The sequence below is a fragment of the Danio rerio genome, chromosome 10 (assembly GCF_049306965.1).
Source record: "Danio rerio strain Tuebingen ecotype United States chromosome 10, GRCz12tu, whole genome shotgun sequence".
NCBI lineage: Eukaryota > Metazoa > Chordata > Actinopteri > Cypriniformes > Danionidae > Danio > Danio rerio.
The window spans coordinates 495,001-521,845 of record NC_133185.1 but is presented as its reverse complement, the minus strand read 5'-3'; the positions used below and the strand labels follow the sequence as shown (position 1 = coordinate 521,845).

The window sequence follows — 26,845 nt, the reverse complement described above, 5'->3', positions numbered from 1 at the left end:
AATCTTTATGTTGGCCTGTGTTGAACAGTCTCACTCCCCACAACATTTCAATGTTGTTTATGGTATTTATTTACATGCGAAATGGCTGAACATGTTATAATGTTTTGTTATAATACAATTTTATGCAACAAGAATGTTCACTGAACATGTTTCTGAATATCTGCACACAGGATGGAGATTTTATACAAATCTCTTAACTCTAATTCCTAATTTGTAATATATATATATATTTGGGTGTAGAAGTTATATTGTGGACGGGAAAAATACATTCTGTGATTGTCGGAATGATGTCTGACAGAGTGTTTCGGTTGTAGTCTGATACTCTTTGAATTATTACAGTCATTGTATCAGACAATTAGTGTGCCCATTTGAGCTCATCATATTGTATTCTTTTAATATTGTATTCTATTGTTGACCGAGAGATGAGGGGAGAGCGCGAACGCAGTCCCCCACTACCAGAAATTACGCAGTACAGATTCCTGCATTTGAGAAATTGTCAGAGGTCAAACTAGCCGATTTGTGCAATGGCTAATCCTCGCCCTGGGTGAACCACCTTTCTGATCATGGTATCGCCCCTGCCAGGTAAGTATGATTCCGTTATAGTACCGGAAGGGTCTTGACCGTCAGAAACATCCTTCTTGATGGCGGTGACTCTTCACTACGCCACACGTGAACCAATGCGATCAAACCGCACAATCCCGCTGTGTGTAGATGCAAAGATTACCCCTTCATCTATATATTTATTTATGTACTTATTTATGTATTTTTTAAAACAGAATAAGGACATTTTGCAGCGAACCACTTCCCATCATGCAACGGGACAGTCGAACAGCCAATGGAAAAGCACTACTTAAAACTAGCCTTTTTCAGAAATCAATAATCAGAATTTGTAAACTCAGGTTGAAGTAAAACTCTGGACAGTTTATCTTTTGTAGCTTCATATATTATAATCTAAAACAAACTAGCGAAAACATTCAATGAACACTATGACGTAGGCAACAAGAACGTGTCATGTACATCACTTCCGTGAAATCAAAACAAAGAGCGCCGACAGAGTTCAGATTTTAACTCCATGATCCTTAAATATATATTTTAACCATTAAAAAAGAACCATTTGTACGTTCAGTTGTATCCCCAATATGTTGTATGTATTTGTAATATAATCAGTATTTTATGATGGTATTTGTGGCCGTTCCGCACTTGTTTTCCTCAACAGAACGTGTGCAGTTACACATAATAAGATTTCGAAAAATCACGAAGCTTTGTGCACCATACAGCCATATAACACATACATGATCACATCAGTGCCTCTTTTAGTGGTTTCGACACAATAGAAGTTAATAAACATACAAATAAACACCTCAGCCTCTTTACATTCAGACACCTTCACTCCCGATCCAATACAGCCTGTTCAGGTGTATGAGACAGAGGAGCATGTGTTGAGGACGTCATGTAGTGCATTTATACAAGAGAGACAAGAAATGGTAACTCAACTGATAAGTTTAAGAAATGCAGAAATAAGTTTCAAAGGTCTATTAGAATGAGCAGAAGAACAGAAAGGAGGTGTTTGATGAATTTCCTGAGGGAAAACTGAAAGGAGTCCAGAAGGGGGCAGTAATGCAACAAACAGGATGCCAGCTGCCCTTAAAACCTAACGACGAAGAAGAAGAAGAAGCATCGCGTAGTGTTGCTCATTACACCCCGCCTGTGAGTTTTATTAATAAATTAGCTTGATTATCAGTGTAATATGGCGACATTCTTCGGCGAGGTGTTATCAGTGTATTCTCGAGCTGTGGAAGAGGATGAGTATGAAGACATGACGAATGAAAACGAGGAAGATGAGCAGATCCGCCGCGAAATAGAGGAGAAGAGGTGACATGCTCATCATATTTACTGATTATCTGATCAAACCTGTGACTGCAGTCAATATCAGCACTTTATAAGAGAAACGCAGGACGCTTTCACTTTCACTTCAGCAGCGCGGGTCTGTGACTCATCACGTGTCTCTCTTCATCATCATCTTCATCATCGCTGTGTTACAGTGATCCTCTATGGCGTTTAGCGATACTTAATGTCCTGTTTCTATCACAGCAACAGCACCACATCACACAGTTAGCCGTATTTACTGACCAAAACCACACTGTGGTAAATAAACACACTCTGCACTTCAACATGCTGGATTATTCTCATTTACTGACTCAACAACACTCAAGCTCAGCTCATTCAGACAGAGGTAAAGTTGGTTTGATATTGGGATATTCAGACATTCTGCTTAATCATTTATTTTCAGAAAAGTGTTCTTTGCTAAATCTAAATTGGGAGATCAGATTAGCAGTCAAAGACTAAAGTACAGCCATGTTTACAGTCAGTTATATAGTGTTGATGTTGTTTTGAACTCATACTTGTATGCTAATTCTGATTAAATATTCATATGAGTGTGGTAAACGATATAGAGACCGTTAAATTAATGAATGTGTGAATATAAAACCAACTTTACCTCAGTGTTACAGCTCTAGTGTTCAGTTTTGTTTATGTGTGTTTGTGTGTGTGTGTGTGTGTGTGTGTGTAGATTGAGTTAATATTCAGTGTTGTGTTGTATGTATTGTGTAGTGTGTGTGTGTAGGGTGTGTGTAGATATATTGTGTTACAGGTATTGTGTTGTGTTCCTCCAGGTCAGTGGAGGTGTGCTGGCTCTTGGGCTCTCAGGATGGGCCCCTGCAGTGTTCAGATCTGATCATTGGCGCGGGGCCGAACGCCAGCGGTGAGACCTCACTCCTGTACTCTAGACACCGCAGATGTGTGTGTGTGTGTGTGTGTGTGTGTGTGTGTGTGTGTGTGTGTGTGTGTGTGTGTGTCCTTGAAAATGTATTAATTTCAATGTTCTGTTTTCAGCGGTTAAAAAAGTGCTTGGAAATAGAATTGTGTAGTTGTGTAGTAATTACTCTCCTAGTAATTTATCTTTCTTATTAGTTACCTTTTGAAAATAAAGAAAATATTTTTGTTTTTGTATGAAGTTCAACATGTGATTTTATGTTTGGGGAGATTCACAGTGAGTCACTGAATGACTGAATGACTGTGTTAAATGAAAGATTCAGTGAAAGATGACATGGCGATTCCCACTGCAGGATTTGATCTTAATTTAATGTATGATAAATAAATATAATGTAGTACTGCGATATTCAACATTTGGAAAAATTAGATTAAGATAAAACATGACATGTAAGATGTGAATAGATGACATTTAGGAGAGTAAACGACAGTATATCAGTGCCGATAGACGACTGCAGGCAAACACACCATATACATGATTAAAATACTGCACTATACTATTGAACATTACATCAAACAACAGCAGAGCATGTGTTTGGACTGTGGGGGAAACCGTAGCACCCGGAGGAAACCCACGATAACACGGGGAGAACATGCAAACTCCACACAGAAACACACACTGACCCAGCCGAGACTCGAAGCAGTGACCTTCTTGCTGTGAGGCCACAGTGATAACCACTGAGCCACCGTGTCGCCATGAATAAAGATAATGTTTTGCTGTGTGTGTGCGCGTGTGTGTGTGTGTGGTCTGTGCAGGGTTTATTCGTGCGTATCTGCTGAGCACTGTAGGATGGACGGCCGTGGCGTGGCTCTCCTTCTGGAATGAGCGGAGCCGTGGGTCTGAGCGGCCGACTGTGGTCCCAGGGCCCGGAGAGCCCTCCTGTGTGCTGTACCGGCTGGAGAGCTGTCCCACTGTGAGGAGCGCACCATCACTATACACTACAGGAGAGCTATTCTGCCACTATATACAAGCTGTACACAGTGTGTGTGTGTGTGTGTGTGTGTGTGTGTGAGCTGGAAACAGCACACGGATGATGTTCTCCAGCTTTCTGAAACTGACCCTTTCAGGCTGTGATCCTCATTGTGGTGTTTTGATGACTGTCGCTTTAAATGTAATTGTGTGTGTGTGTGTGTGTGCGCGCAGGTGCTGATCTGCCAGTGCCAGGGTTTTGTGGCAGAGGATCAGCTCTTCCAGTTTACAGAGAAGGTGAGGCCTCATACAGAGCTGTGTGTGTGTGTGTGTGTGTGTGTGTGTGTGTGTGTGTGTGTGTCTGCGAGCCCTTCCTCATTGCTGTGTGTGTGTGTGTGTGTGTGTGTGTATGTGTGTGTGTCTGCGAGCCCTTCCCCATTGCTGTGTGTATGTGTGTGTGTATGTGTGTGTGTGTGTGTGTGTGTGTGTGTGTGTGTGTGTGTGTGCAGGTCTTCTCATGTGTTCAGACGAGGGATCTGAACGTCACCATTCTCTCAGACTGCTCCTCGGCTGATTATAAGACATCAGACTACCTGAGTGGGAGCAGCACACCATTCCTGCGCTGTCTGAAGACCAGCACATACACACACACCGTCACATGTCCACCGCTGGAGCAGCCCAACATCTGCAGCGGACTGGCAGCCGCAGGTACAACACCGCTATACTGCATTATTACACTACTGTACTGCTCACTTCACCATACTGTAGTCATGCATAACGTGTGTGTGTGTGTGTGTGTGTGTGCGTGCGTGCGTGTGTGTGTGTGTGTGTGTGTGTGCAGTCCTGAGCCACTGTCAGGTTCATCAGATCTCGGCTGTCCTCTACCAGTGCTACAGTGATGTTCTCCACCCAGACTCCGCCAGCATGCAGATGTTTGCAGCAACTCTGAGCTCAGTGCTGAAGGTGTGTGTGTGTGTGTGTGTGTGTGTGTGTGTGTGTGTGTGTGTGTGTGTGTGTGTGTGTGTGTGTGTGTGTGTGTGTGTGTGTGTGTGTGTGTTCTCTGCTTCTCTGTGGCCGTGTGTTCATTTAGTTTCAGCTTACTGTCTAGGCAACAGCATCTCTTAGTGAACGGCAGGTGGATATGAGCAGGTAAAGTGTCATACGTCTGTGCGCAGGTGTTCAGTTCATGAGTGAAAGCACTTTCAGCCATTGAGTGTGTATGACAGAAAGAGTTGAAACCCATAATGTGCACATGGCGTGCTTTTAGATGACACACACGCACGTGTACACCCTCACTCATGTGTCCATCATGTCTCCTGATGATGCAGCTGGAGCAGAGTCTCAGTGCAGACGTCCTGCAGAGGGTGACGCGGGTCAGCGAGATCCAGAGTAACCTCTACACCTGACAGCAGAACACCCGAGTGTCCAGTCTGAGTCTGTGCTGTTCTGATCTCCAACACACGGGGGCGACAGATCCTGCAGTGAGCAGCAACATCTTCACACGCTTCTGCTGAAATAAACAACACTGATGCCTGTCTGCTTCATCATATTACCATGATAACAGCTCCTTTATTGCCTTTTTCCCTTTCATTTAAAAAATAAAGACTTTAAAAGTGAATTTAGTGATGCTTTTAACCCCCTAGTGTGCTTCTGGGTCGTTTTTATCCACTCTGGTGTGATCTTGAGTCTTATATTGGCCACAGCTCTCTCTGTGTTGACTCCTCTGTGGTGATGCTGCTGCTGTTTTTGCCCCAATAACTTCCGTTATAATCACATTTATTAATTGTAAACCCATCACAGTGTGTTTTATTGTTGCTGATTGTCCCTGTTTGGAAGGACTTTGTAAATTGTCTGCTGTCAGAACACAGTGAGTGTATTTCTGCACACACACACACACACACACACACACACACTATGCTGTATTACTCCATTGAACTCCATATAAAAGACAAACTCTTCAGCACTGGCCGATCTAAAGGGTTAATAATGAACACTGATGATCAACAGTTCAACTTTTACACATTATCTCTCCTAATCCCAACAGGGAAACCAGCAGCAGTCACAAATGCAGGATTACCTGCTGTCATGACTTTACAATCAATAAATGAGATTATAATGCAAGTCAATGGAGCAAAAACAGCCCCAACATCACCAATAGGCAGTCAATCTGAACACACACACGCACACACACATTGGTTAATTTATTGATGTTTAATAATGTTATTATAATAGTTTGTTTTTATTTCTGAATGCTTTGCTTGATTTTGATGTCTTTGTTACAGTTTGAATATTAATTTACTTTAAACTAATTAAATTTAATTACTTTAACTACTGACGAACACTAATTAGTTTTGTGTTCTTATATAGCTGGGGTTAGAATGTGGATTATTTGCATGTAATTATGCGTAATTAATTATAATTACTGTAGGATGTACATGAATCAAGTAACGAGGGCACTAAAATAAAGTGAAACCTTCTCAGTTTAGGGTTTGGGGATCCTGATAAATAAATTAAAATAAATAAATAAATCTAATTATAAAGGGTTTTTAAATTCAAACCTTTTAAACACAAACGTTGTAATTTTATCATTAATATTTAAACCATGCGCTCACGCTCGTCACTTCAGCTCAGAATAACCACACATATGAAGATGAGTGTTGTACAGCAGCAGTGGGGAGATTGTTAATAATTAAGGACGTCACCAGAGTGGCTTTTAGGTTTCTTTTCTTGTGCGTCCTGCCGCTACAGCTCCCCATCTGACAGTGTTCAGCATAGAGGTAATGTAGTCATCAGCTTCACTCTGTAATGCTGCCCTGTGTGTCTGAATAATGCCGGCTGGTTCCTTTACTTGAGCTCAGACTTGATCATCATTAGTGTTGACAGAGTTTGAGCTTTACTGCATCATTATTATTCACAGCTTACAGTTTGCTTTGCTTGTTCAGTGTTTACGCTTCACCATTGCACACACACTGACCATCTTATTGATCACGTTTAAGAGTCTCTAACACTTCTGTTTACTGTATTATAGAGATCAGATCTTCTGTTTAAATATTAAAACTGTCTGCCTCAGTCTGCTGGTCAATTAAAATGAAGTGGTTAAATAATACCCTGATATTCATAAATGTACTGTTAAAAACGTTCAGTTATTATCGATGTGGAATGATGTGAGGCATGATATTCTAGTACTTTGTTTTTTGCAATATTGCTCAGCTCTATAACTCATGCTGGAGTGGTAATCTAACAATACATATACTAATAATGCTTAACTCTTAACCTAAGATGGTGGTGTCGTTTATCAACTATTATATTTAAAGCCGTGAAGCCTGGAGGATGATGATGATGAAGTCGTCTAGTTTAATGTCTCTTGTCTTCCATCATTCAGTTGTTCAGCATCGAGAAACTTTTCCTGCTCTGTGACCCAGAGACTTGATGAGCTCTTCATCTGTCCTGATGAATGAGTGTGTGTGTGCGCACGCGTGTGTGTGTGTGTGTGTGTGTGTTTGACAGATGAATATTCAGCGTGATTTTTCACAGTGACGGAGTGAGTGTGAAGGCTGAGAAATCTCACAGTGTGTCCGTGTCAAAGATCTCAGCTCTCCCACGTCCTGCTAATCACACACACACACACACACACACACACACACTCTTCTGCTAATGCTGGTCTCTGCTTGTGTCAGCTTGTTCTGAACCTGACGAGGAATTCCAGAGTTCCACAACCATGATCATGAACCAACGCTTGAGCACGTGACTCCACACACACACACACACACACACACACTCAGGTGTCCTGGAACAGCAGCAGTGCTTCTCGGATCTTCATCGTTAGTGATGGGTAGTTCGGATCTTTTTACTGCCTCTGACCTTTGAGTCTCCTTCAGTGAGATGAACGAATCTTTTTTTGGGTCATTTTGTTAATTTCAATTAGCCGAAACATCATTAGTACATAATGCGCTGCTTCCAACCACATCTACAACTGACCCAAACGCTGATGACACTACAAACAAGCCAGAACTAGACTCACAACCGACTCAAACCGGACTGAAGACTGGAAAAATGAACTCATCCTCTCCTCCACCTGTGCAGTGTGTGCATGTGCTAATGAACGAATCACTCGCTGAGACGACTCACTGTTCTCGAGTCACTTAAAAGATTCATTCAAAATGAACCAATCATTCAAGAACGACCCAGCACTATTCACTACTCCTGACCCTCACAATAACACAGAGCTCAGCCCGGCCAGAACACACCTTCATTTCTAGATCGGGGCTCATCAAACTTGTTCCTGGAGGTCCGGATCCTGCAGAGTTTAGCTCCAACCCTGATCAAACACACCTGAACGAGCTGATCAAGGTCTTAGGTGTACTAGAAACACTCAGGCAGGTGTGTTGAGGCAGGTATGAGCTAAACCCTGCAGGACACCGGACCTCCAGGGCCGAGATTGGTGACCCCTGCTCTAGATGGTGCTTGTGTTGTTCTGTGGTTGTTTGGGTGTTCTGGGTGGTTTATGAACTGGTCTAGAGGTCTAGAGGGGGGGGGGGTTGTTAAAGCGTTCTAGATAGTTGTTGGAATGTTCTGGGTAAATTTGGGGCTGTTCAAGGGGGTTGTTGAGATATTCTAGGTGGTTGTTGGGTTCTGTGTGTTGCTTGGGTTGTTCAAATTGGCCTTTGGGAAGTTCTTGGGATCATCTGTGTGTTATGGTGGAGATTGTGAGGTTCTAGGAGTCGTTGGGGTGTTTTGGTGGTCTTTGGTGTGTTCTGGATGGTTGTTGGGTTCTTCTGGTCATATTTGGTTGTTCTTATTTATTGGGGTTGTTCTGTCATTGGGTTATTGAGGTGTTCTGGTGGTGGTTTCTTGCTGTTTTGGGGTGTTCTTAGTGGTCAGTTGAGTGTTCTGAATAGTCATTGGGTCATTGTTGGGGTTGGTCATTGTGTTCATTGGGATAGTTGGTGAAGGTGGTCGTTGGGATGTTCTATGGGTCGTTTAAGTGTTTTGGTGGTCATTTGGTTCTTTTTCTTGGCTCTTGGAGTTTTTCTGTGTGACTATTGGACTGTTCTGAGTGGCTGGGTTGTTATGGTTCTGGTGGTTGCTGGGATTGTTATGGGCAGTGTTAAGGCTGTTATGAGTTGTTGTTGGGGTTATTCTGGGAAGTTGTTGGGATGTTCTTGGTGGTTGTTTGGGTGTTCTGGATGGTCTTTGAGGGGTCTTTTCAGATGGTCTATTGGTTGTTCTGGATGGTTGTTGGGTTGTTCTTCTGGTCATATTTGGTTGTTCTTGTTTATTGGGGTTGTTCTGTTATTGGGTTATTAAGGTGTTCTGGTGGTGGTTTCTTGCTGTTTTGGGGTGTTCTGATTGGTCAATTGAGTGTTCTAGGTAGTCAGTGGGTGATTGTTGGGGTTGGTCATTGTGTTCATTGGGATAGTTGGATGGTTGGTTGGGATGTTCTGTGGGTCGTTGATGTGTTTTGGTGGTAATTTTGGTTCTTTTTCTTGGCTGTTGGAGTCCCAGGTCTATTTTTCAGGTCTATGTGTTGGTCTGTGTTATTGGGTCATTTCAGGTGGTCTTTTGGACAGGAGTTGGTCCAACTTGGTCCTGGAGGTCCGGTGTCCTGTAGATTTGAGCTCTAACTTGCTTTAACACTCCTGCACCTGGGATGGAGCTAAACTCTGCAGGACAGCGGCCCTCCAGGACTGAGTTTGAGGACCCCTGTTCTAGAGGTTATGGTGGTTGTTGGGGCTCTTGTTGTTGGGGTTGTTCTTAGCCATTGAGGTGTTCTGGGTCACTGTAGTGGTGTTCTGTGTGATCATTGTGTTCTTCTAAAGTTTGTTGGGTTGTTGTATGTGATTTGTTCAGATGTTTGTGGGATGTTCTGTGTTATTGGGTTGTTTGATGTGTTTTGGGTGCTCTTTTAGTTTAGGGATGTTCTATGGGTTGTTCTGCTGGTTGTTGGGGTTGTGCCTTTGTCCTTGAGGTGTTCTGGTTGCTCATGGGTTGTTTGTTCTGCTGATCGTTTGGTTTGTTGCTGTTGTTTTAGGTGGTCAGATATTTACCTCAAGAACACATTTGTACATGTCTCAGGATGGATGTTCTTGTGCAGGTAATGATTTTACCTGAGCAGGTGAGCTGTTGTCATGGTTAAGGAATGATTTGTTTGGTTAGGCTGTTTGCATGTATCTACAGAAGAGCTCGCTAATCCTCTGTAATTGCCTAATATCGGAGTGAGCATGTAATAGTGATGGATGAGTGTGTGTTGGGGAATTCCCTGCACCGATGCATCCGGCACACACATGTTGGTGGCACCTCAGTAGGTGAAGTCCTGCATCTGATAAGCGTGTATATGGTCTGTGCAGGAAGTGAGTGTTGATCAGCCGCTGTTCAGCTCTCCAGATGCTGTATATCCTCATAGGTGTGTCCGTCTGTGTTTACCCTCCGCTGACTAGTGCTCTGATGAGCAGGTCATCTCACAGGTAAACCATTAACCCAAACTGCAGTGACTGAGTGTGACCTCGCTGTTATCGGTGTGTGTGTGTGTGTGTGTCTGGATCAGTGAACGTGTTGAGATGCGTCAGTCTGACCGCATGAGCACCGCTGATCCTCTGCTTCGACAGGCCCGCCGCTATAAACCCCCCGCCGGGGAAACTCACATGCGTCTCTGATTGCGCAAGTGTTCTCGCTGAAGCAGAGCGCTGTGGTTTTCCGAGTTTCGCTGTTGTGCATGTTTGTGTCTGAACAGAGGAAGTTCACTCTGGGTTACAGCAGTTTCAAGGGCGTCCTGTGATTGTGTGAGTTGGAGAGCGCCGGTGTTGCTGCCGCTGCTGTAAAGCTGAGCTACGGCTCTGCAATACGACGACACAGAGTTGAAGACTACAATATTTGCCTGACAATATATGAAATGATGATTAACTGAGACTAGATTTGTCTTCAGCACACAGTTTTCATAACTAATTGTAATATCTTTTGTCTATTGCCATGATGACTGTTGCAAGATACCAGTATATTCAGCTTTAACCAGGGTAATTAGGCAAGTAGTGGAAAACCTTTTCTTGTTAACCAGTTTCTTTCTAAGCCAGCGAGACCTGGCAACACTCGTGCAGACAGCTTCGCTCTGCAGACCCACAGAGACGCACAGTTTTGGGACTCTTTTGGAAAAATGTGTCCGGCCCAGGTGTCTAAATCTGCTAAAATGTCCGGGATTCAACTTTTGTTTTCACTTTCTAAAGCTCGTATGTGTTTTGCATTATTCTTTAATTGCTTTCCGCCTGGTTCACAGCTGGCAGTGTGCGATACCGAGAGAAAAAGTCAATAATAGATTCGTTAATCTAAACGACTCTGGAAAACTTTACTGTATACTCTGAGAGGACAAAAAAATTTTGTTATCCTCCTTTGTTTATGTTCAGTTATTTCACTTTAAAGGCAATGTAAATAACTAATCTGTCACTATAAAAGTAAAATTACTGAGCCTACACAAAGGAGTCTGAGAAAATGCTAATTTTAAGGAAAAAAAATCAATATTTAGAGGTTTTTGCATCTAAACTCTTCATATATTACAACTGAGTTTAGAGAATATTATAGTTGAGGGCAAAATTATTCACCCTACAGTGCAATATTTAATGTTTCTGAAATATTTCCCAAAGGAAATGTTCACAGTGTTTCCTCTAATATTAGTTCTTCTGGAGAAAGTCTGATGTGTTTTATTTGGGCTAGAGTAAAAGCAGTGTTTAATAGTGTTAAAGTCATGTTAAGCTCAATATTATTGGCAATATTAGTGTTGGATTGTCTCCAGAACAAACCACTGTTATACAATGACTTGCCTAATTACCCTAACTTTACCCTAATTACCCTAGTGAAGCCTTTACATGTCACTGTAAGCTGAACACTAGTGTCTTGAAGAATATCTAGTCTAATATTATGTGCTGTCATCATGCTGAAGAGTAAACACATCAGTGATTAGAGATGAGTTATTAACACTGTTATGAGTAGAGATGTGCTGGAGAAATCTGCTCTCTGATAAACAGAAATTGGGTACAAAATTAACAGGGGGGTGAATAATCCTGGGGGTAAATAGTTCAGACTTTATATTGTGATCATGGTATGAGATTTGTGTCTTATTGCCCAGCCCTAGTTGGTGTGTTGTTGTGTTGTCCTGGTGCAGTGTGTGTGTGTGTGCGTGTGTGTGTGTGTGTGTGTGTGTGTGTGTGTGTGTGAGCTCTGACTCCTCCTCCAGCACAGCTCTGACTGTAAGTGACGCTCCTGTAAAGCTTTTCCAAGGAAAAACAAGCCCTCCCCGCCTGTCAATCAGTGTGTGTGTGTGTCTGGAGGCTGGTTCTGCAGGTCGCACTATGATCAGACTGGCTGATAACGTGTGTGTGTGTGTGTGTGTGTAGGCGTTCAGCGGAGGCGTATTCATCCAGCTCAGATTCCTGCCTGAGGATCAGTGTGTGCTTGTGATGTGGATGTCAGGATCAGATCTGCGTCTCAGACTGCAGGGTCACGGGTTTGATTCCTAAACAATAAGGGAAAGCAGGATCACACTTACACTGTCAAACAGGCTGGAGTCCACACAATACACTCATGATGACCCGACTCTGCACAGGCTGCCTTTCTGACTGTTTTGTCTCGTTTCTAGTCTCGTCTTGTTTAAATCAAGACGTTTTGACGATTTCGCTTGTTTCAGGAAATTCTCTCTTTATTTAGACTCATGAAAACAGCACTATATATTCTCTCTGAGTAAGAAAAGTCTACAACACTAAAATTACGCATTTTATTTTCCAGTGAACACAAATCAGTTAAGTTAGGAGCACACGGCGTCCATTTCTCCCAGAAACACCTGAAACACGGCTTCATCTGAGCACAGTACACGTCTCCACTGTGTGATGATCCATTCCAGATGCCTCCAAGCTCAGAGAAGTGGACGGTTCTTCTGGACACTGTTAACATAGGGCTTCCTCTTGGCACAGTGCAGTGTTGGCTGGTGTTTGTGGATGTGACTCTGTATTGTGCTGCTTGTCACAGGTTTAGCGCAGCAGTGCTGAGTCCATGTGCTGATCTGCTTATAGATGAATGAGGACTGTTGATGCAGCGCCCCCTGAGGGGTCGGAGGTCACGGTTGTTCAGCTTAGGCTTGTGCTCTTGTCCTTTACGCACTGAAACTCCTCCAGACTCCTTCAGTCTGTAATGATGTTCTGCACTGTTGAAGGTGAAATATCCACATTTCTTCCTCTCTGTCTCTGAGGATCATTGTGTTCACACACTTCACTCATTTCCTCTCATACTTGTGTCCAAACTGGCGATCCTCTGCCCATCTCTGCTTTCAGTCAAATGATTGAGTATAGAGGCTCTCACAGAGTCCAGCTGAAGCACAGGCCAGTAACCATGACAACTTGAAATCAGATCACCCTAACAACCTGAGTTTGTTACATCATGTGTGTGTGTGTGCTTGTTTATGTGGTTTATGGGGACAGAAATGTGTATAATGACATTGGTGTGGTTTATGAGGACATTCCTTGTGTCTTTGTAATTCAAAACACTTACAATTATACTTAATGAGGCTTTTCACGTTTAATATTTTGCCGCAGGTGTGCTGTGAGGGTTATGCTAATGTAATACATGTTTACTGTATAAAATACATTACTCCTATGCAGGGTCCTCATAAACCCAAAAACCAACCAGTGAGTGAGAGTGTGAGAGTGTGTCTATGCATGTTTGTGTGTTCCATGCATTGATCATAATGTGGGGACTAAATGTCCCCATAAGTATACTAATACAATAGCATTGTGGTCTTGTGGGGACAGATGTGAAAGATGAGTTCTGCTTGTAAATATATTCGGTGTTAATGCACAACATTTAAGTTTTGTCGAGCAGATGAAGGTGTTTCCTCCAGAATGGCGTAGAGAAATCACACGTTTACTCTCGGACATCCTCATGTCCGCTGATTTTCCACATCTGAACTCTGATCTCCAAAATAATCTGAGTGCTTTTAGTGACATCTTCATGTTCAGAAAAAATTAAAGCTTGTGCTGTTTTATTTTCAATCATTGATCAAACCTGTCGAGAAACACTGCATTAATGACGCACAGAAGCTTCTCATTCAGTGAACACAGACACACTCAAACACACACACACACACACACACACACACACACACTTACAAACACACACTAACATCTCTAACATACAAACTGACACACACACACACACACACAGGCTAACACACTATTAGCACTCTCATACACGCACAAACACACACACAGACACAAACACCCCATACACATTCATTCAGTCACACGTTCACAGACACACACACACGGAGCGGCGGTGAAGGCTGTATGTTGAGGACAGCTGTGAATCGAGAGCATCAGTTGAGTCTTTATCAGGAGTGTTGACTCAGCTGTGGGTCTGTGTGTGCTGATGTTTGTGCTTTATGAGGACACATTATATTTAATATCACAAGTATTACCTAATTATCACAATGTTGAGGTGTTTATGAGGACATGCCTTTGTAATAATCACACTTATCAGAGTCTATAGACATTCACCATGCATTGGTACATTAGTATGTGTTCATAATAAAAGTGTGTGCACGTCAGAACAAGTGTTGAAACACACCGTACAACTCGTCCCAATCACTGTTATTTGTCTTGTAATTACAGTAATCAGTGTTTGAGTTACAGTAAATGTCAAGGAAGCAGATTGCGTAATTTACTTACATAAAGAGCGGCTCATTGACTGAGTCTGCTTCACCTGGTGTGTGTGTGTGTGTGTGTGTGTGTGTTTGCATCTTTTTCTTTTATAACAGCATCATTTAAGGGTGTATACTCCATAAACAAGTTCAGTGTCATTCAAAACTTATTATTATTATCACCTACTGTGCCCCTTTCTACAAGCTGTAAACACGTCTCTGCTGTGTCTCTTGTGTGTGTTTGAGCGTGTTTGAGCTGAGAACAGCACACAGATGTTGTCCTCCAGCTCTCTGAAACTGACGCTTTCAGGCTGTGATCCTCATTGTGGTGTTTTGGTGACTGTCACTTTAAATGCAAATGAGTTTGAGCTCTTTTTAGAAGAGGGCGGAGCTACAGACGGCTGTGCGTCAGCATGGGGAACTCAAGTTTTATTGAATAAATAATAAAAATAGCTTAAACATGAAGAGTCCTGCGGCGTCACGGTGGTGCAGAGGGTAGCACAATAGCCTCACAGAGAGAAGGTTGCTGGTTCGAGTCTCTGGGTCAGTTGGTGTTTCTGTGTGGAGTTTGCATGTTCTCCCCGTGTTGGTGTGGGTTTCCTCCGGGTGCTCCGGTTTCCCCCACAGTCCAAACACATGCGCTATAGGGGAACTGATCAACTACACTGACCGTAGTGTATGAGTGTAAATAAACGTGTATGGGTGTTTACCAGTACTGGGTTGCAGCTGGAAGAGCATCCACTGTGTAAAACATGTGCTGGATAAGTTGGCGGTTCATTCCGCTGTGAAAAAAGGAACTAAGCTGAAAATAAAATGAGTGAATGAATGAAGAGTCCTGGTGCTGTTGATTTCTCAGTGAAAGCGCAGTGTGTTCATGATGGAGTGAAGCGCTCATGAGTGATGACAATACACATGAAAATGCCACACAACTGGCTCCTGAACACAGATAAAGTCACACTCCGCTTCCTGATTGCTTTCATTTTCTTTTTCTATCATTTGCTCATGAAACACACACACACACACACACACACACATACACACAAACATACTCTCTCTTGCACACACACACACACACAAACACACTCTCTCTCTTACACACACACACACACACACAGATAAAGTAAACTGCTGTGCACCGCGTCAGTTCAGCATCCTTTATTGTTTGACCGTGTGGGCGATATGAAAGTGTTGGCAGTGTGTTACAGACATTAAGCTGTGTGTCTGGGCAGATTGTCATCATCAAGAGTCCAGTAAAGCAGTCCACAGAGGACGTCCAGCACAAAGCCCACCCAGGGAGCTTCAGTAATAAAAGCTGAACGAGCGCTCTGGGAAAATCCATCTCCACCATCGGGAAAATAAACCTGCTCCGAGAGCAGCTCTCCATACAAAACAGCCCGTACAGACATATAAATACACACACACACACACGCGTGCGCAGAGCTGACCGCGTACATGATCAGAATAAAGCTCCAGGAGTCTGGAGGGAAACACAGAGTTCTGCTCCTGATGGAGAGACAATCATCATCTTCATCATCATCACTGAAGCTTTGGTCAAGTAAACATTCAGTCGGGATCTCCACGTCCCTTTGGCCTGAGCGAAAGCGTCCTCCACAGAGCAGCGAGAGGAAATCAATACACAAGATCATCAGAAACACACACACAGAGAGAGAGAGAGAGAGAGCTGAGCGTCAGACACATGTGAGAAACACTGCTGAAGATCCAGCGCTCAATAAACCAGTGTGCAGCGCTCACACACACACACACACACACTGTCCTCAGATCAGTGCAGAGAGTGTGTGAGCGGCTCAAAGTGTGGCCGTTCTCATCACAGGAGAAACGTTTGCTCCGGCATCAGCCATAAACACAGACCCGCAGCGGCCTGCAGAAACACACACACACACGCGCGCGCGCACGCTCAGTCCTCGCTGTCCGGCTGAACTCCCAGCAGGCCGTGCAGCTCCTCCACGGTGTAGCCCAGCAGGTTCTGCAGGTCGCAGACGAAGCGGTAGACGTAGCGCTTCCCCGAGGTCTTGTGGATGATGTTCTTGTCGTAATAGTAGCGCAGGCCGCGGCTCAGCTTCTCATAGTTCATCTTGGGCTTGTTCTTCCTCTTTCCCCAGCGCCGCGCCACCTAACACACACACACACACACACACCATTAGTGACACTTCATCAGCCAATCACAGCGCTCTTCTTAAAGTGGTTCTCTCTGAAAGTTCTCGAGTGTGTTTGCAGGATCATGCTGAGTGAACGCTGCTGAAGTAAGTGAGAGTGTGTGCGCTGTGTTTTTAACTCTGTAACTCCGCCCACTGCCAGTTCAGCCAATTATCTTTCAGCACTCCAGCTTGTGGAAATGGTGTGTGTTTCATGTCAGTCATGAAGGCTGTCAGCGTATGCGGACGCGGCTGAAACTGAACCACAGTGTGCAGACTCACACACCAGACGCAGAGAGCACTGCGCTATGAAAGCCATCCAGTCCAATGGTGTGCACCGCTTAAGGCGGCTCTCTTGCCATTCAAGTGTATGTGTGTGTGTGTGTGTGTGTGTGTGTGTGTTTAGGTTTAGCTACACTTATGAGGGCCCAATTGTGTGTGTGTGTGTGTGTGTGTGTGCGCGTCTCACCTCATCAGGGTCAGTAAGCTTGAACTCCCAGCCGTCTCCGGTCCAGCTGATGATGCTCTGACAGGTGGAGTCGGTCAGCAGCTCCAGCAAGAACTGCCACAGCTGGATAGGGCCACTTCCTGTGGAGCAGCAGAGGTCAAAGGTCAATCACAGTCAATGATGAGTGAGTGTGCGTTTTAGTGCTTAAGTGTGTGTGTGTGTAAGTGTTTATGTATGTATTGTGTCTGTATTTATGTGTGTGCGCAAGTAATTGTGTTTGCATGTATGTGTGTGAGTGTGTGTGAGCGAGCATGCATAAGTGTGTGTGTGTAAATGTATCTGTGTGTGTCTGTGCTTGTCTACGAGTGTGTGTGTGTGTGTGTGTGTGTGTGTTTGTGTGTGAGTCTGTGCACGTATATATGTGTGTATGAGTATGTGAGTGCATATGAGTGTGTGTGTCCATGTGTGCAAGTCTGTGTGTGTACGAATGTCTGTATGTGTGTGTATGTCTTTTCAGTATGTATATGTTTGTGTGTGTGTGTGTGTGTGTCTGTGTGTGTTTAAGTGTGTATGTCTGTATAAATGTGTGTGAGTGTATGTGTGTGTATGAGTGTGTGCGTGTGTGTTTGAGCGTGTCTGTGTGTGTGTATGTGTGTGTGTGTGTGTATGTGTGTGTATGTATCTCTGTGAGAGTGTTTTTTGTGCAAATGTGTGTGTGTGTGTGTGTGTGTGTGTGTGTGTGTGTGTTTGTGTGTGTTTGTGTGTTTGTGTGTCTGTGTGTGTGTGTTTGTGTGTGTGTGTGTGTTTGTGTGTTTGTGTCTGTCTGTGTGTCTGTGTGTGTGTGTGTGTGTATGTGTGTGTGTGTGTGTGTGTGAGATGCGCACCAGTGAATCCGGCGAGCACGGCTGCAGGTATGACGGGTCTGCCGGTCTCCTGCGTCTGGTTTCTCTCCTGCACGTAGTCTTTGAAGGAGCGTCCGTGTTTCTGGAGGCCCAGCGGCAGCAGCTCCTCCTCGAAGCTGTCGTAGGACGGCACGCGTTGGGTGTCCGCGAGCGACGAGTGGCTTCCCCAGGAGCGCAACACACACTCCTCTGCGCTCTCCACACTCTCCTGTGACGCCTGCTCCCCGGATGAGCCTGAACACACACAAACACACACACACACGGGTCAGCACACAGGTACACGTTATACTCTTGATAACGTTAAAATGCAATCAAATACACTCAATCAATCAGCTGAGTCCCTTTATTCATCAGGGATTACCACAGTGGAATGAACCACCAACTATTCCAGCATGTGTTTTACACAGCGGATGCCCTTCCAGATGAAACCCAGTACTGGGAAACACCCATACACAGTTTAATATTCTCGTAGCTCTCGCCAGTGGCGGTTCTAGAGCGGGGCAGTGCCCCCGTGTCAACAAGCTCAGCCCCGATCACGTGTGAATGCCCGTCTCTGACCTGCAGTGCGGAGCTGCGGAGTGTTTTTGGTGAACTCGTGGCTCCTGTAGCGGACGCTGACCGTGCTGAGCTGAGGCTTAGCACACGCCGGGAGCTCCGCGGCGGACGCTAGCAGAGCCGCATCATCAGACGTCTGGAAGAGCTCTCGCAGGAGACTACTGTGAGGATTCGGAGCCGTCAGAGAGCACTCGTCCAGACTGAGACCTGCACACACACACACACACACACGTCAGTTAACTGTCCACACACAAGCCGCACAGACACACACACTCTCTCATAAGCAGACCTGCAGTGCCTATAGATCCCCCTCACACCCCTTTACATGCTGATGTTCCTGTAGCCTCTCCTGACCTGTGCCCTGATCTACATCTCTATCCTCAAGGGGAAATGTAGAGATGCTCACAGCTATGATGATTCTCTATAGGCACTGTGAATAAGTCTGCAGTTTGGTGTGTGTGATCAGTGTTCTGATGCTGATAGAAACATGTACCTGTAGTCATGAAAACACACCGATACCAAAGACTGACGTCACTGACACAGCTTTTCAGAACACACACACGATATGTCACAAGGAAATTCAGAAACACCATGTCAGCAGTGTGGAAATATTTCACAACTAATGATGACAACACACACACACACACACACACACACACGGCACACTGCAAACGTCCCTCCGCAGCAATATCCAGAGGAGCTACAAAAAGCAGAACTCTAATATGAGTGCTCAATTACAAACTACATCAGGAACCGTTTGTTCATTGACATCCTCGTGTTAAGCAGAAGGAAATATGCTTGAGTTACAGTTTTCAGAATTACACAAAAGCTGTTCTGTAGTGGTACTGGCAATTACAAGAAAGAAAAATAAATAAATAAATAAATAAATAATAATTTAAAAAAAATATATATATATGTATATATACCGTTGAAGTCAGAATTATTCGCCCCCTTTAAATTTTTGTTTCTGTTTTGAATATTTCCCAAATGATGTAGAACAGATTGAGGAGATGTTCCCAGTATGTCTGATAATATTTGTTCTTCTGGAGAAAGTCTGATTTGTTTTATTTCGGCTAGAATAAAAGCAGTTTTAAATGTTTTAAACACTATTTTAAGGTCAATATTACTCCACTCCATCAACTGATGTCACTTCCGAGTCATAGCCGTAAAGGTGTATCGCATGCGTGTCATGTTAAATGTAATACAGATGTATCAGGACTGACAGAAACACTGGGACAATTGTAAATTTGTATGATATATGTGTAGTATTTATTTGTAAAGTTCATTTATAGTGTCCTGTTTTTAATCAATTGATGTGAATGAAAACAACTCAAATGAGCTATTTCTGACGTTCTTCCCTGAATAACAGTTTTCAGCATTACAACACTATTCTATAAGTAGATCCAATTGAGGACAAGGACAATGACAGGGTTTGTACATTTGTTAAGGGTTTTAATTAAGAAAACAAATCTGAGAACCAAATGAAGGACATATTCCTTTACAGAAGAGCAAACACAAATCAACCATCAGGCCATTTTAGACAATTATGGATGAAATACTGTTTATTCACTGTATTTCTGTGTTTATTTCAGGAGCAGATAGTGTACCCTGCTGCATATATTTATATGTCAATCCATACATATTGATCAAAATATAGATATTAATAAAAGTGTAAAATCTGGTGTGTGTGATCAGAATACAGACAGAATGAAGTGTAGATTTCTCTATGAACATATGTGGTGAAATTGAAAACTACAGGCACAAACAGATGAGGAATAATACAAAGATGAGCTCTAATCTCTAGTCTGAGAGAGGTGTTACTGAATTAAAACAGCAAACCTGCGCACACGTCTGCAGTGTTTATAATGAAGTCATGTGTGTATAATGTGTGTGTGTGTGTGTGTGTGTGTGGTGATGAAAACACTTACTGCTGGGCCAGCTGCAGTCAGACACCTTCAGCTCCTCGTCCTCCACACAGCCTGCAGAAAACACATCCATCAGACATGAGTGTGTGTGTGTGTGTGTGTGTGTGTGTGTGTGTGTGTGTGTGTGTGTGTGTGTGTGTGTGTGTGTGTGTGTGTGCACTACTGAAGAACCCTGCTCTAATCTAACACAGTCCTTTTAGTAAAAATACTTTATAATTGACAACTCACTCTGACTTGACGTGAGTTTTTGTTTCTCTGGAAAGCTTCAGTTTTACTGCTCTAGGTTTCTTCCTGAACTCTACAGGTTTACTCAGACACATTTCCCTGGAGGACATTATTAAAATGAAACCAAAAGAACGATGTGTGTGAGTCAGTGTGATGAATCAGGGTTCTGCTGCATCTCTTCAATACGATTACAGTCGAGCGCTCAGCTTTTGCCTTATTTTAGCAAAATATCCTCACAGAACTTGATCTTCTTTACTGAAGATTCTAAGACTTTTGGCATGAAAGAAAAATCAATTGCCATACAGTGCATTATTTTAATATGTATTTTAAATATATATATATACACACACAGCTGAAGTCAGAATTATTCACCCCCCTGTTTATTTTTCCCCCAATTTCTGTGTATCAGAGAGCAAATTTCTCCAACACATCTCTAATCATAACAGTGTTAATAACTCATCTCTAATAGCTGATTTATTTTCTCTTTGCCATGATGACAGCACATAATATTAGACTAGATGTTCTTCAAGACACTAGTGTTCAGCTTAAAGTGGCATGTAAAGGCTTCACTAGGGTAATTAGGGTAAAGTTAGGGTAATTAGGCAAGTCATTGTATAACAGTGGTTTGTTCTGGAGAAGAGTAATCTGATCAGTATATGATCTATAGACACTGTAAATCCTGAATCTGTGTATAAACTGTGCTCACCTCTCATCATCTGCTCCAGATGCTCCCACAGAATATCCCCCACGAAATCCGGAGCCAGATCCAGGAACCTGTCCTTGCCCAGCTCACAGAGCTCCCGTCCGCTCATGTCGAAGCTGAAGAAGCTGATGTTGGTGAGGCTGAACTCTCCGGACGCCCAGTACAGCCACTGCAGGACCTGCTGCTTCGTCCACCTGCGCGGGTCTGCGGGACACAGCGGAGATCAGGCACACGGCTGTGTACATACACCTGTTTTCATGTGCATTTGGAATTATTAACGGAAACACCAAGATGTGCTTACATTTGGAAAACGCACATGTGTAGTAAACTCAGATAAGAGTAACTGCGCTACACTGTGCAGTGATCAGCTGTACTGAGTAAAGCATCAGTGTGTGCGCTTCAGTGCTGATCCGATGAACTGACAGATATAAATGTGTGTGTGTGTGTGTGTGTGTGTGTGTGTGTGTGTGTGTGTGTGTGTGTGTGTGTGAGAGGGTGTGTGTGTGTGTGTGTGTGATTGATGTTGGTCTGCAGCTCTCTGTGTTTCCAGCTCTCCATTGTGTCAGATGTGAAATGTTGTTCTGTCTCAGGCCTCCGTCAGTCCGTCATCACAGGGCTTCAGTATTCTTCTTCTTCTTCTATTATTATTCCCTCCAGAACTGTCTTGAGCATCTGTCTGCGCTGCTGTCTCACTCCTCCTGAAGCCTCCTCATTCACTGTGTTCATTGGTTTGGTGTTCTGAGGTGCAGCTCATTCATTAGAGGAGAACAAACAGCAGTGACTCCACTTCTCTCAGTGATATCTGTGCAGGAGTGAGGAGGAGATGCTCTACTGTGCAGCGCTGATGGACACACTGCTCTACTCACTGATCATTTACTAGATATTCCAGTTTTGCACACAAATCTTATTAGCATCCTATGATAGAAACACACACACACACACAGCTCAGCGGAGAGCAGGACACTCACTGTCAGAGATGCCGCAGATGCGCTGGACTTTGGAGAACCCGCTGAAGCTGTCCTTCAGAGCCTGACTGACCACAGCTTTACTGCAGGGCGTCAGCAGAGGAACCGAACACACACCAGCATCTGCAGAACAACGACACATGATCAGAAACACACTCCTCATCAACATAAGTAAAGAGCCGGATCTGCTGTATTGGGCTGAATGTAGTGCACATGCGGTGAGACGCTGGTAAAGCAGGTAAAGCACTCTTATTCCATAACCACCATACTCAATACTCGGCTACGAGAAGTGTTCACTTGCATTAATCTGGGAAAAATCAGAGCTTTGACAAGAAATCTGCAGGCTAACTTTATTACATTCAAAATAATATTCATTTACTAAACTTATTCATTCAGTTTTATCTTTCCTTATTGCTTAACTGTTTATTTGTTTACTCAATTTATTTGATTTATTTACTCTTTTTCCTCCCTTTAGAAAGAGACCAAGATCTGTTCATAATCAAACTAATATCCTAAAGTTATTGCTGTAATTTGCTGTATTCATGTGTCATGCAGAACATAATCCAGTAAATATATAAATAAACCCAGGTGAGAGTGTTTTAATACCCTGAGGGAAGCAGTCCAGGCCGGACGGGACCTCCTGAGCCGCCTGCTCCTCCTCCAGGGGACAGAAGCCGGAGAACAGGGACATGGGGTCCTCAAACAGCTCAAACGCTGCCTGACGCTGGGCGAGACACACAAGAACACACATTACATTCACACACACACACTCAGGGCCGGATTAACCAATGGGCATTATGGGCACAGGCACAGGGGTCCGTGCGCATTTGAGGTCCCTGCAAGAGGGAAAAATGCCGATTTTGAAGTGTCTATTTAGGCTAAGTGCTAATAGCGCACCTCGTTGGAATAATCTAACTAAATGATTCCCACCCATCACTGTTTGATTGACAGAGACGACATAACAGGGTTTCTACGGGTTCATCAAGTCAAATTTGAGACTTTTAAAAGACCTTTTTAAGACCATTTTAGGACCATAATGAATGAAATTTCAGAAAACACAGGGCTAGATCATAAAGATGTTTAAATGGCCAAGTTAAAACCTTAATAAAACATAAAAAATGTTATTGTAAGGAAGATAATTAAACCATATTAATAAGTAAACAGAGTTAATAAATAAATGTTTGTTAAAACTTTATTGACAATCATTGTTAGTGATTGGATGGGTGTAGTATAGCTTTACATAAACATCAGAAAATGAAGACCTGTTTAAAATGAATTAAGACCTACAACACAATATTTCAGTCAATTTAAGACTTTTTAAGGCCTAAAAGACATTGTGCCTAGGGGCGTCTGAATTCTTAATACGGGTCTGCACACACTTCACACACTGATACAGAAACCCCAGACTGAGTTCAAACCGGCACGGGCAGGAAAACCCGAGGACACGCCCTCCACATGACGTCACCGCCCCAGCGGCACGACCATATATGGCTTTCCTGTTCCGTGCCGGAGCGAACCGCGTGGGCGAGAGGAGCTGACCTCCAATGACATTACAGCAGCTCTGCCCTCGACCAATCAGAGCGGAGCACAGGCCCCGCCCTGATCTTATCGACAGAAGAGCTGTCAGTCCAGATGTGTGACGAACACACACGCATACACACACACTGTTCTCACCTTGAGTGTGTTTCTGAATCCAGGTAAAAGCGACTCCATTTTACACACTGAGACCTGAAACAGCAGAAACACACTGATCAGCAAACAAACACTCGCTCATCATCATCAACATCATCAAAGAACTCAAAGTGTCCTATTAGAATAAGATAAAGGAGCGGGAATCTAAAGTTTCCGTTAATAAAGTGATTCCCGAATCATGACTCGGTGATGATCCGGAGAACATGATTCATCTCCATATATGAGATTATATAACAGAAGAACAGATGATAATCCAGAGCAGATTATTATCGATGAGCTGCAGAGATGTTCAACACACACACACACACACACACACACACACACACACACACACACACACACACACACACACACACACACACTGAGGGTGAGGAGCAGAACACACTCACTGTACCGAGCACTGACTCTGACGCTGAGGGATGATGATCCACTGACCTGTTGAATTCTGACAGGAATAACTCAATAATCCGCGGTGCTTGCGCTGCAGTGTTTCCCTCCTCCGGTCGATCGATTGGTTTATATTCCTAAATCGTTCGCGGTGTGTGTGTTTGTTTATCTGTGTGTGTGTGTTGGTTAGTTCACGCGTTTATCTTGAGTCTCGTCTGTGCGCGCGACTGAATCTCCAGCGCTTATGAGTGAACTGTGGGGATGGTGGAGGGAGGAGCTATGGAAAAAGCAGAGTGCGCATGCGCAGAGTCACTACTGTATGATAAATGCGTGATTACTGTAATAAACACACCTGAGCACACCTGCGACTGCGGTACAACAGCAATATACTTTGTGTTTTCATACATTAGGATGTCTCCTGGTAAATATTACATCCCCTATGCAATTATCTCCACATAACAGACAGTTAAATGTCATGTTTAACAAGAGTTTCTGTCTAAAACTCATTTTAGCACAATAATCATTGGTGATGTGTGCGTTCTGTGTGCTTATTGATAATAGTATAGTCATGTACATATAATACATGATATTTATAGGCAGCATGGTGGCACAGTGGGTAGCACGTTCGCCCGACAGCAAGAAGGTCTCTGGTTCAAGTCTCAGCTGGGTCAGTTGGTGTTTCTGTGTGGAGTTTGCATGTTCTCCCTGTGTTGGTGTGGGTTTCCTCGGGGTGCTCCGGTTTCCCCCACAGTCCAAACACATGCGCTATAGGGGAACTGATCAACTACACTGGCCGTAGTGTATGAGTGTGTGTGTGAGTGTGTGTGAATGAGTGTGTATGGGTGTTTCTCAGCACTGGGTTGCAGCTGGAAGAGCATCCGCTGTGTAAAACATATGCAGGAATAGTTGGCAGTTCATTCCGCTGTGTGACCCCTGATAAATAAAGGAAATAAGCTGAAGGAACATGAATAAATGTCATTATAAGTATATATACCCACACCGAAAGAACATATATAAACATATAGGAAAACGGGCAATTTGATATACGTCACAGATCTTTAGGGCGGGGCTACCAGTGCTTTAGAGCTGGGCTATCAGTTCTTTATAGGGCGGGCCTATCAGTTCTTTAGGGCGGAGCTATCAGTGCTTTAGAGCTGGGCTATTAGTCCTTTAGGGCGGGGCTATCAGTTCTTTAGGGCGGGGCTACCAGTGCTTTAGAGCTGGGCTATTAGTCCTTTAGGGCGGGGCTATCAGTTCTTTAGGGCGGGGCTACCAGTGCTTTAGAGCTGGGCTATTAGTCCTTTAGGGCGGGGCTATCAGTTCTTTAGGGCGGGGCTACCAGTGCTTTAGAGCTGGGCTATTAGTCCTTTAGGGCGGGGCTATCAGTTCTTTAGGGCGGGGCTACCAGTGCTTTAGAGCTGGGCTATTAGTCCTTTAGGGCGGGGCTATCAGTTCTTTAGGGCGGGGCTACCAGTGCTTTAGAGCTGGGCTATTAGTCCTTTAGGGCGGGGCTATCAGTTCTTTAGAGCTGGGCTATCAGTTCTTTAGGGCGGGCCTATCAGTTCTTTACGGTGGGGCTATCAGTCTTTTAGGGTAATATTTGGCTTCAGCCGGTATGAACTTCTGTTTAACCACACAGCTTTCATTTTGACAGACAACAGACTGTTTATAGCCAGCAGATTTAAAGTAATCCAAGCAGTTCATGTGGAGCCCTATTCACTCTTTCATTATCAGCATAGCTGTGCAGAGACATAGCAACCGGGGGGGACAGGGGGACACGTCTCCCTCACTTTTGGAGATTTACTATTTAGAAACAGGTGATTAATAATTATATGAACTTAAACTTTTGGATCTTACACCTAAAATGGGTTTGAGTGAATGTGTGTGAAATCATAGAATCTCTCCACCCCACCAAATAAACTGGTCTGTTTTTCCAAACAATTCATACATACAGTAAGTCAGGAAAATATAGATCTGTTCTAGTGTTTTTAAATATTTTGATTAAAACTCTTACATATATTGTGCCTTAAAATGAAATATTTCTATGACTATAAACACACACTACATGATGTGCAAGGCAAACGTGAGTGTAGCTGTGGTTCTGTGGCACCAGAAACAGCATGAGGAGCATTTTCAGCAGTCTTTCCAATCACTTCATCACCTTTGATGTTGAGAGAACACACACTCAAGAAGAATGTCAAGGCATCAGCATGAAGAGGGCAGAGCTGCTGAGAGATGGACATGAATACACACATCCCCGCCGTCTGCACATTTGCATATTTACAGACAAGATAAACAGGTTTGCGTAAATGAAACCACAAGTTGTTCCCAGAGCTCATTGGAGTTAAGTGTCTGGAGGACCAGCGTTATCTTTATGTGTGTGTGTTGTAATTCGCAGTGTTTGTGTGGTGTAACCGCAGGTATCACACCTATTCTCTCAGCGTTTATCAGCCGTTTCCTCCCACACACACTGATT

The 26,845-nt window shown here is 43.7% G+C and overlaps 3 protein-coding genes and 1 non-coding gene across 6 annotated transcripts in view; 2 read left to right on the top strand and 2 right to left on the bottom strand.

The window, feature by feature from the left end:
* The window catches only part of klhl35 (kelch-like family member 35), a 103,209-nt gene that overhangs the window by 32,377 nt on the left and 43,987 nt on the right, over positions 1-26,845 (top strand). The gene's annotated exons all lie outside the window — the stretch shown is intronic.
* LOC137496627 (U1 spliceosomal RNA) lies at positions 425-590 on the bottom strand. The gene has a single exon (XR_011017102.1). It is a non-coding gene; the product is annotated as a U1 spliceosomal RNA (small nuclear RNA).
* On the top strand, positions 1,669-5,374 carry psmg1 (proteasome (prosome, macropain) assembly chaperone 1). Its single transcript, NM_001002714.1, has 7 exons — positions 1,669-1,872; positions 2,673-2,761; positions 3,586-3,743; positions 3,974-4,036; positions 4,249-4,447; positions 4,581-4,702; positions 5,068-5,374. Exons 1-7 carry the CDS (start codon positions 1,748-1,750, stop codon positions 5,143-5,145), a joined length of 834 nt encoding a protein of 277 aa, NP_001002714.1. The 5' UTR covers positions 1,669-1,747; the 3' UTR covers positions 5,146-5,374.
* Positions 15,557-24,588, bottom strand: ets2 (v-ets avian erythroblastosis virus E26 oncogene homolog 2). Of its 3 annotated transcripts, none has more exons than XM_073913519.1 (10): positions 24,372-24,588; positions 23,965-24,018; positions 22,897-23,014; positions 22,294-22,413; positions 21,329-21,529; positions 20,401-20,451; positions 18,476-18,679; positions 17,900-18,151; positions 17,037-17,155; positions 15,557-16,545 (listed from the first exon to the last, which is right to left on the bottom strand). In XM_073913519.1, exons 2-10 carry the CDS (start codon positions 24,001-24,003, stop codon positions 16,330-16,332), a joined length of 1,320 nt encoding a protein of 439 aa, XP_073769620.1. In that variant the 5' UTR covers positions 24,004-24,018; positions 24,372-24,588; the 3' UTR covers positions 15,557-16,329.

What these genes read in the sequence shown, in the direction of transcription:
- ets2 (XM_073913519.1), bottom strand. Translation starts at nt 24,003, where the DNA reads ATGGAGTCGCTTTTACCTGGATTCAGAAACACACTCAAG. An exon ending in GATTCAGAAACACACTCAAG is followed by an intron (nt 23,015 to 23,964) that starts GTGAGAACAGTG and finishes TGTCTCGCCCAG; the next exon opens with CGTCAGGCAGCGTTTGAGCT. An exon ending in CGTGCTCGCCGGATTCACTG is followed by an intron (nt 17,156 to 17,899) that starts GTGCGCATCTCA and finishes GCTGCTCCACAG; the next exon opens with GAAGTGGCCCTATCCAGCTG.
- psmg1 (NM_001002714.1), top strand. Translation starts at nt 1,748, where the DNA reads ATGGCGACATTCTTCGGCGAGGTGTTATCAGTGTATTCTCGAGCTGTG. An exon ending in CGCGGGGCCGAACGCCAGCG is followed by an intron (nt 2,762 to 3,585) that starts GTGAGACCTCAC and finishes TGGTCTGTGCAG; the next exon opens with GGTTTATTCGTGCGTATCTG. An exon ending in TCTTCCAGTTTACAGAGAAG is followed by an intron (nt 4,037 to 4,248) that starts GTGAGGCCTCAT and finishes GTGTGTGTGCAG; the next exon opens with GTCTTCTCATGTGTTCAGAC.